We start from the raw sequence: 9,816 nt of genomic DNA on the forward strand, positions 1-9,816 counted from the left end.
TAAGGGATCAACATCCAACCTCTAGCCTTAAAGATGTTACGCTCTATATGAATCATGGGTTGTAGAAATACAAATCATGGAGGGTCATGCCAAGTATCAGCCTATAACTGCCAAAGCCGCCATGACTGGGCTGCAAGCAATGTAGGGAGCATTAGAGATCAGAGCACAAGGAGCTCAAAGCATCGAAGGAGAGAACTCAAAGTGGAGAGCTCAGAATAGAAAACTCAGGGAGCTCGGAATTAAGTGATGTGTATCCTGCGATATTTTATTATTTTGAATTATATAGTTTAAAAATTCTAAAATTTGTGAATATGTTTAATTCATGTATAAATTCTACAAATTGTAGATGTGTTAAATACTGGGTTTTGTAAAGATGTCATATCCGTACATATTTATCGGATAATTACCTCTTCCCATATCTAATTATAATGGATTAAGTATTTCGTTTATGATTCATTTTTAATACATTCCATTTTCTTTTTCATTTTCCATTCAAACAACATAAGTCTTTTCTATTCACGCACACCAAAGAACGTAAGTCTTTAAGATTAGTCCTAGTTCAGATAAAAATGCCCCTTTGATTTTTGATAACCATAGTTGACCTGATATACCCACTAGAGTATAATCTTATAATCAAACATTAAATAAAGATCTAACACCGAACGTTGCATTTTCTCAATGGAGCAACTTGATTAACTTTAAAGTATCATATCTTGAAAACATTTTAAGCAATGATATTCACTGAAATAGTCCTCTTATAAAATTAAAAAAAAAACATATTGCAATTAGAAAAGTTCTACAAGATAGAAAACATATTTTTCGATAAGAATTTACTATATAACATTTCTTTTACTTTGTTGCATCACAGAGTCCGGTAGATTCATCACAGAATCCATCACGATCTAGTAATTTCGGAGGTGGAGCACTCAAGAGTGGTGAAGAAGGGCTACCATACGCGTTTCTGCGAGTGTTTCCACATCCTAAACTTTTCCTTGTGCTCACTCCAGTTATAGGATTGGTTCCATTTGCATACTTGCACAATGCCTTCAAACGAAATAAGTTAGAAACGTTGTATAGAAGAAAGACATCTAATCCAACTATACCATTGAGATACTAAGCAAAATTATGAGCTGCTGATAGTGTGGGAGTAGGTACTAATCGTTTTTTTACTGTAGGTATTAATTGTTCTATTTCTTATCTATCACCCGTCGTTGTCAGTTCTTTCTCAGTCAATGCTGGATTATACGTCCGTGGAGAAACAATAAAACTGTGTATCATGACCTCAACATACATACAAATTCTAAAAGATTTTGTAGAAGTTTTGACATAGCTTAGGGGAATACAAAAGGCAACTTAAAACCATTTATGGAAAGGAAATTAATGTTACTCTACAGTTGAGATTAAGTTGCATTATCTATATCAACTCTATAATGCATTAGTACTCAACAGGATGATGAAAAGGTATAAATAGCACTTTTATCGTCCACTATAAAAAAAGAAAACATTCCACCTGAGTAATGACTAGAATGCAAATAATATTCCAATGGAGGAAACAAAAAGGTAATGAGAAATAAAAATAATCTACTATAGTAAGTAAACTAAATGTACAATATTCAAGAAATTATTTATCCAAATATTTCACAATATACATCACCTGTTTTTGTGGTAAGTCTAGCACAGCATCACTAAAGTCAGCACCATTAATGGCTGCACCACCAAGATCACTACGTGTGAGAACTGCTCTTACGAGCACAGCATTTGTGAGATTCGCTTCATTAAGAACCTGTTTGATATCGATTACCAATTTACAACAAGAATACGGCAGGATAGCACATTCATATTTGAGTATTCTCAAACTGTAAAATAAATTTTTTTCTAGATAACCAATGATTCATATAAAATGCTATTAATTTAGTATATTAAGGTTTCCAAAATTATTAACAAGGGTAAAAATTATCACTAATTGGGTGATTGCAAACTAGGATATTCAAGATCATGGCTTGAATTTGTTTCCTCTTGTGCATGTCTGATAAATATAGAAACCTGGAGTAAATCAGAATTACATTTGATCCATATTTCAAATTATTTGAGAGTATCTGTAAAATATAAAATAATAGGAAAAAATATCAACTCTCAAAATTAATTAAAAAGCTTAAATGCTCAAAGTCCAAACTTAAAATTTGTTAACATAACAATAGCTTATACATATTCAGAATTCCCCCACATTCAAGATCTAGCGCATTAACATCCGGCAAATCAATTGATCCCACAAGATTATATTTTCTTGACATGGTAGTTGCAAATTGATTTTGTAGATAAAAAGTTACCTATTTGAAGACATACTTACTCTAAATATCATATAAAATTAGCTTGTTAGATGCTATAAATACATTGGTAGTCACTCTACTAATAATGATAGCAATGCTTCCAATTGTTGGTTCAATCGAGTCATAAGTGGTTAGGTTCAACTATGAGTTTTAGATTTGTGTAAAGGGTTTAAGTTAGGTGTAGCATGTTGTATTTAATGTGTGTTTGAGTTATGTAGGGATTTAGGACACATAAATATCAGAGAGCTCGTAACTGGATGAGGTTGAATGATGATGTGGACTTTGCAAAGCCAAGACAACATGCTTAGTAGCTTAGAGGTGAGATCAAAAAGTCACATAAGACAATCAAGGGATCACAGGACGAGAAGTACCAAGGTGTTAGAGCAGCTTATGGAGCATTACTTGGGGTTGCCAAGTTGGTTAGTTCAATGGTTTGAGCCCCACCGAGAAATATAAGGATGAGATAGGGCATCCGATGTACCATAGGACATGGAGCATCGGAATATAGCATTGATGATAGTTGAAAAAAGGTGGACTATGTAAGTGAAGCCTAAAAGATGGCACATGGAACGAACCGTGGATTAGTGCATCTAAGTAACGAGTAAGGACAAGAGACAAACTTGCTGGTGAAGTTAAACAACAAAAGGAAAGCGTGAGTATGTCAGCTATGAGTTTTGAGAGAATGTATTCTTGGGAGAGGGATAGATCTCAACTTAGACAAGACTCGACCTTTAGAATGATCGTAGTTGGACTTCCAATAAACTAAAATGAATCCTATTGACTTATAAGTTGAGTCAACTAACGAGTTGACTTAGGTTAATCAGCCAATGAACAAAATGTTCTTGTTCGTGATTAAGTCGATTGGAATGTCGAATGACCTATGTAATTAGCCAATTGATGAATACATCTAATTGAATAATGCTAAAATAGAAAATGCTCATTGGAGCATTTAATTTAATAAAGGTGCATTTGTAACAGTCAGATGACTTAAGAGCTAGAGTATGGCTGATGGTGGAATCCAATCAACTCAAGTAGCCATTAACAAACTCAAGTTGAAGCGATCAAGAAGCTAACAACTGATGGTGGATTCAAACTCATGTATTACTTTAAGCTCCTTTTTAATCTTGTTTTATTGTTCATATTGTAAGACGTTCTCCACCCTCGCAGATTATTTGTGAAAGATAAAGATAGTAGGCTTTTCTAGATTGACTCACCAACAAGTCATACATTGTAAAGTAAGAAGTAAGAAAAAGGATTCCAAGCCACATTACATGAGCTTGTTAGTGATTGGCATGCAATTGTGTTTATATTTTTATTTTGGTTGCACTATCCTTAATTACTTTGTTAAGTTTGTAGCAAGAGTAGTATTAGTTTGTATTTGTAGGAACAATCAGTATTCATTCCCCTCTAGCTATCTGACCATTCGTACACAATAGTCCCAACAAGTGGTATTATAACCCAATCACACAAATGGGCTAACCATCACTCAAGAACAAATAGATGGCTAGAATAATGTCCCTATTATATGATGAAGATTTCAATTTTTGAAAAAAAAAAGGAATAGAGACTTGTTCAAAATTTATTTTGGAATGGTTCTTGCTATGGAATCAGATTTAAAAGACCCAAAGACAGGAAAGCAAGAAATCTCAAGGAAAGTAAATGGAAATTGAGATTTTTAAAGGTAACTCTAAAGCTATAGATTCAATTATTGCAATTTCCCCAACTTTATTTTAAACAAGGCTATGGGATATGAGAACGCAAAGGATATTTAGAAAAAAATGGTTTATTATCATAAAATCCCATACAAGAGGAGAAAGCTCAATTATAAGAGAAAATTAAAGAGGTAATGAAAGAAAGTAATGAAGAATCTGAAATTCCACATGACGAAGAGAAGGAAAATTTAAAGCCTGCTCATTGAGTAAGTCAATGAGAACATTAGACCTGCTTCATTAGATCAGTCAAATGGGAAACTATCCACCTCTTTAAACAATGAGGAAGAATCCAAGACAATCGAAGAAGAAGAAATCTTAAAAGGAAAATTCTCAAGTGCCACGATTCGAGTAAAGAGTAAAGATCAAGTCTATGATTATTTTTAGAGGCTAACCAACAACCTTACCACCCCGATAAGTGACTGACCTACTAGAAGCCGACCCTACAATCTTACGGACCTAATAAGACAACTATGCTGACCCAACACCAGATCTCAGCCGGATCAAGTCTATTGTTATTTTTAGAGGCAGCAAATGCAAATTCAGTAATTTACCAAAGCATCTTACAATCTGTATATGTTTATGTATGTAAAAACAGGGAGAGTAAATAAAGTAACAATGAATCTAAATAAAAGAGTCATAGTTAATTGGTCTTTTATAATGTTGAATCATTTGCTCGGGATAATTTGAAACGGCATAATCTAGTTAAATTTTTTTATTAATAAATAGACAATAATTCTTGATAAATGTAATCTGAGTCAACTATAGCTGTCAGTGTAAATATTGTCAATGCCTAGAAACATCTTAGTAGAGCTTCTTCAACCAATTATCATGCATGCACAGAATATCAACCGTATGTCTCTTACTCGTTAGAGAAACTGAGAATTAATGTATTAATGTTCATACCATGCGGTCCATTAGAGTATCACTGAGATCAGCACCTGCATGATGCGACGGCACACAAGACATCGTGGATTAAAATGCTACTGTGAGAGCATTATATTTGAGATATTAAATGCTTCTCTACAACCATAAAGATAAGGGTCTTAATAAAACAAATGTATAAAATTTGATCACATCCACAACCATCCGATTAACAACATTAATGTCTGATAAATATACTGCATAATAAGCAATATTTTTCTGAAGTTACAATATTATGCAATTTTGCATATCCAAATGTAACCAACGAAAAAAATACCCACAAAATTTTTTGAAAGATTCACCATTATACTCATAACTAGTAGGCACTTCATATTTTTAGTAGGATTTAAATTTCTTGCTTCCAACCTTTTATTGGAGAGGAATGAAACAAGAAAGTAAAGGATAAAAATAAGAGAAAATAGGATAAGGTCATAGAACAACCACAAATCCATCTTCACTGATTGTTTACTGATGTGAGGTGTTAGGGGATGGGAATCTTAATGAATTTCAGTAGAGAAAGTAGTCAAAAGAAGGAAAACAAAAAGCTCAAAGCAGAAGAGGTTGTTTTATATTTTCCTTAAACTAAAACATTCAAGCCTTTACAGGGAAATAACAGTTGAGGCCCAATAAACATCATAAGAAATTGTAGAATCATCTTAAACTGTCAAAAATTCTCATGATTGGTGCTATTAAACTAAGTTAGTTGAGTTTCAACTAAATGAATGGAAATAGATTTATCACTACATTTTAGCAACTAGCTACCATCACCTATGATTAAGGAATGCAATTTCAAATAAGCAAATTATACACAAATAATAATGATAATGCATAAAGGTGTGGCAATTAATTACCTGTAAAATTTGTTCGATAAGCAACTGCCTTTTCAAGGTAAGCACCATTGAATGTAGAGCCACTGAAATTAGATTCTCTCATATCTGCAGCTGTGAAGTTGGCACGTCTGTATCATAACCAAATTCCTAAATTAATAATATACTCATAGTCTAATTTATGAGTATATATTTTATGTTCTTAGTTTGGTATGATTGTGGTATGATGTCGTTATAGGGTATGCATGGTAAAATGATGCCAAATTTCACCTCAGTTTACCTAGCGTTTCAGTTTAGTCTAGAGACTAGCTGTAGTTTGAGTCAAATAATGGCATTAATTGTTTAGTTGCATCACCAAATTAGGTGGCATTGAATTAAATAAGGACTATTTTCCAGGAACGGTTCATATACTATGGTAGTACAAAAAGAATAAAAAAAGGCATTACCTGAAATTTTCATTGACATGGACAGACCTCCTACACATCGAGACCAAAATCAACTGTGAAGAAGAATCAAAACCATAAACATATAGATATGCACAACGAAGAACCAACAGACGCACTTACTTGAGATCTGCTGAGCCGAATTGAGCGGCGGAGCCTATCCCAAACTCCCCTCTGAGCTCTGCTTCGAACTTGTTGAGGTCGGCCAACGCTACGCCGCCAAAGCTAACGATGACCGCTGCTAGCGCTGTCGATGTGATTGATCTCCAATTCTTAGAATGTGCTGAAGGATAGGTATGCCTCAAATAACGCGAAAGCCAAAATGTTTGACCAAAGACCATGGAGAAGGAAGCGCAGGACTCACCAGAAACCCGGCAGATGATGGGAGAAGCTCTAGGGGGAGTGCGAGGTGGAGCAGGAGAGGGAGGCTTGAGAAGGTAGATGGAGAGCGGTGAGATGGAAGTGAATGCCATTGCGTTGGCGGATGAGAAGAAGCAAAGCGAGTTAGGAAAGAAAGCTGAGACGAGATAAGTATGCGGTGAACTGCCTGCGAACACGTATGCGCTTGGAATTGGTCCGGATCGACAGCTTATCCAAATTAAAATGGGGCAAGTTAATGTTCGCCCTTTTAACATATTTTATGTTGTTTAACGTTTATATATATATCTCTAATATATATTATTAGATTGAATTATTGATACTTAGATTCAAAGAATTTAGTTAAAATATTACTTTAGAATAGTTTATAATATTCTTACGATAATTTAACAATTATTCAGATGACGTTGGGTTCTTTTCTAGAAATTAGAATGAGAATGAGTATCATAGTATTATAAAATGGGAATGAATATGAGCTTAGATATCATTCCTAAAAGTAATGTTTGATTAGTTGAATATTTTCAATCGGAATGAACTTAAATTTTCTTTTTTACCCTTAAAAAAAATAAGAGAAAAAATTAGATGGAATATAAAGTTGAATGTTAGAGAAACATATGATGAGAGAGAAAGTGTGATGGGAAAAAATAAAGAGAGGGAAAGTGTGATGAGAGAAAATGAGGAGAGAGAGTATGATGGAAGAGGATGAAGAGAGAAAAAGTGTAATGAAAGAAAATATGGAGAGAGAGTATGGTAAGAGAGATTGAGGAGAGAGAAAATATGATGAGAGAGAAAGTATGATGAAAAAATGAGGAGAGAATGAAGAGAGATAAAATAACTAGAGAGATAGTGACGAGAGAGAAAATAATGAGAGAGAATACAGAGAAAAATGGTAAAGAATGTGTGATGAGAGAGAATAAGGAGAGAGAATGTGATGAAAGAGAATGAAGAGAGAGAAAGTGTGATGAGATAAAATATGGAGAGAGAGAGTATGATAAGAGAGATTGAGGAGAGAGAAAGTATGATGAAAAAATGAGGAGAGAATGAAGAGAGAGAAAATAATGAGAGAGAATGTGTGATGAGAGAAAATTGTAGAGAATGTGTGATAAGAAAAAATAAGGAGAGAGAAAGTATATTGAGAGAGAAAATGTGATGATAGAATGAGCAGAGAGAAAGTATGATGAGAGAGAACAAGGTGAGAGAATGAAATGAAAGAAAAATTGAACAAATATACTAAGGGTATTTTTTTCTAAAACTTAATTCTTATTCTCATTCCATCAAAACCCAAGTGAGGAGATGAGTTTTATCCATACCCAAATTTTTGGGTTTCATTCCAAAATCTTAATTCCATTTCCATCAACCGAACACAAGGTTTGGGAATGAACCATTCCCTTATTCCCAAACCTCTAAACCAAAAGCCATCTTAAATTTTTTTTATTTCTCTTTCTTCTCCGTCTCCTATTTGGTTGCATTTATTATTATTATTTTCTTGTTAAATGTTATTGTAAAATATATAAATATAATATATATATATATATATATATATATATAATTTTACATGATCACAGGATATAATATATATTTAAAAATATTTTTTTAAAAATAATTTTAAATTTTTTTTAAAAAAAAATAGAGTCCGTGCCTGGATTTAATTAAGGCGTCTCGACCAAAAATTAAAATAAAAAAAAAATTGAGATGCCTTAATTAATTCTAGATGTCCCGACAAATTTATCACGGACTCTTCCGCATAGAACGGTGTCTATATATATATATAGATAATTTTGATATCCTGTGTGTCGCACAGTGCACGACTGTGCGCGCAAGATATTAGCGTCTTCTTATTTTTTTATTTTTAAAAAATATTATTTCTTTAAATATAAATCTTAAATATATTATTATATTCTATAAACATATTATTATACCTGTAAATGTCTAATTTTTTTTTATTGAAAGTCAAAGGAGGTTAAAGGGGGTCGAAGTCAAGACAGTCAATAGGTAAATAACATCGATCGATCGGGCGAAGTATGTCCTGACCGAGGGAGAAGGCTTCGACCCGTCGTCACCTTCGCCATGGGGAGCAATCAAACAATCGACACTCAAGGGAGATAATGTGCAAAAGCTGAGCCGAGCTGCTACACCGCTCGGCCAGATAGCAGAGTTGAAAATTTTAAAAAATTAAAAATAAAAAATAAAAAAAAATAGACATTTACATGTATAATAATATGTTTATAGAATATAATAATATATTTAAGATTTATATTTAAAGAAATAATACTTTTAAAAAATAAAAAAATAAGAAGACGTTGATATCCTCTGCGCGCACAGTCGTATACTATGCGACGCGCATGATATCAGAATTATATATATATATATATATATATATATATATATATATATATATATTCTCAAATTGATAACCATGTCTTTTACTTTGTAAAATTTGTTAACTTTGAAATTTTGTTACATTATAAAGTATAATTTCATCCTAAAAGAGTTAATTCATTGCAATATTGATTATTGTTCAAATAAAATTATTATTATCGTGGATACTGAAAGTTTGAGAGTGCCAGATTATTATGATTGTGGATACTCGAAGCATGGAAGTTCTACACCATGCCTAAGGACAACAATTATTAAGACAATCCTAAAAATTAAATATAGTAAAGATTGATTGGATTGAATCCAATTAAAAAATATTAGCTACCCTAGTCGTTTAGTCACATAGTAACTTGAATAATGATCCCCTTTCACATAGGGCTGTCAAAAATTAACCTAATCTGTCAATCCGATCCATAAAATATCATATTCATGTTGGGAGTTTTCGAATTTGGGTTATATTCAGGTTATAAATTTTCGGGTTAGATTTAAGTTGATCCCGATTGACCTGAATTTAGAATTTAATAGATTTTTTTAGATTAGATTAAATTTTATTTTAAAAATTAATATATTTTCTTATATATCAATATCAATGTTAGTATGATAATGATAGAATATTAAGTTAAAAATACAAAATTATAGAAAAAATAGTCAAGTCATTTTTAATCTAATTATTTAAGTTATTCGGTGATACGATGTATAATGAACAGACTCAGGAAATGACCTAACAGTCAAAGTCAAGACGATGTGACAGTCAAAGTCAAGATCGGAGTATGCTTCCTAGTTAGCTTCGTGATTTGCCCGACATCAAGGCTCTCAGGTATAGCTCGATCGA

At 32.7% G+C, this 9,816-nt stretch overlaps 1 protein-coding gene across 6 annotated transcripts; it reads right to left on the reverse strand.

Moving 5' to 3' along the window:
- Positions 1-737: 737 nt before the first annotated feature.
- LOC122056660 (thylakoid lumenal protein TL20.3, chloroplastic-like) lies at positions 738-6,780 on the reverse strand. 6 transcript variants are annotated; one of them, XM_042618725.1, is made up of 7 exons: positions 6,595-6,780; positions 6,354-6,477; positions 6,234-6,263; positions 5,812-5,918; positions 4,943-4,977; positions 1,655-1,783; positions 738-1,044 (listed from the first exon to the last, which is right to left on the reverse strand). In XM_042618725.1, the coding sequence occupies exons 1-7, from the start codon at positions 6,701-6,703 to the stop codon at positions 850-852; spliced, it is 729 nt and encodes a 242-aa protein (XP_042474659.1). In that variant the 5' UTR covers positions 6,704-6,780; the 3' UTR covers positions 738-849. The 6 variants fall into 6 exon arrangements, with proteins under 6 accessions (XP_042474659.1, XP_042474653.1, XP_042474675.1 ...); XM_042618719.1 differs by having other exon boundaries at positions 6,354-6,513; positions 6,595-6,775; XM_042618741.1 differs by having other exon boundaries at positions 6,234-6,286; positions 6,595-6,774.
- Between the last annotated feature and the right edge of the window lie 3,036 nt (positions 6,781-9,816).

This window comes from Zingiber officinale, chromosome 1B (assembly GCF_018446385.1).
Source record: "Zingiber officinale cultivar Zhangliang chromosome 1B, Zo_v1.1, whole genome shotgun sequence".
NCBI lineage: Eukaryota > Viridiplantae > Streptophyta > Magnoliopsida > Zingiberales > Zingiberaceae > Zingiber > Zingiber officinale.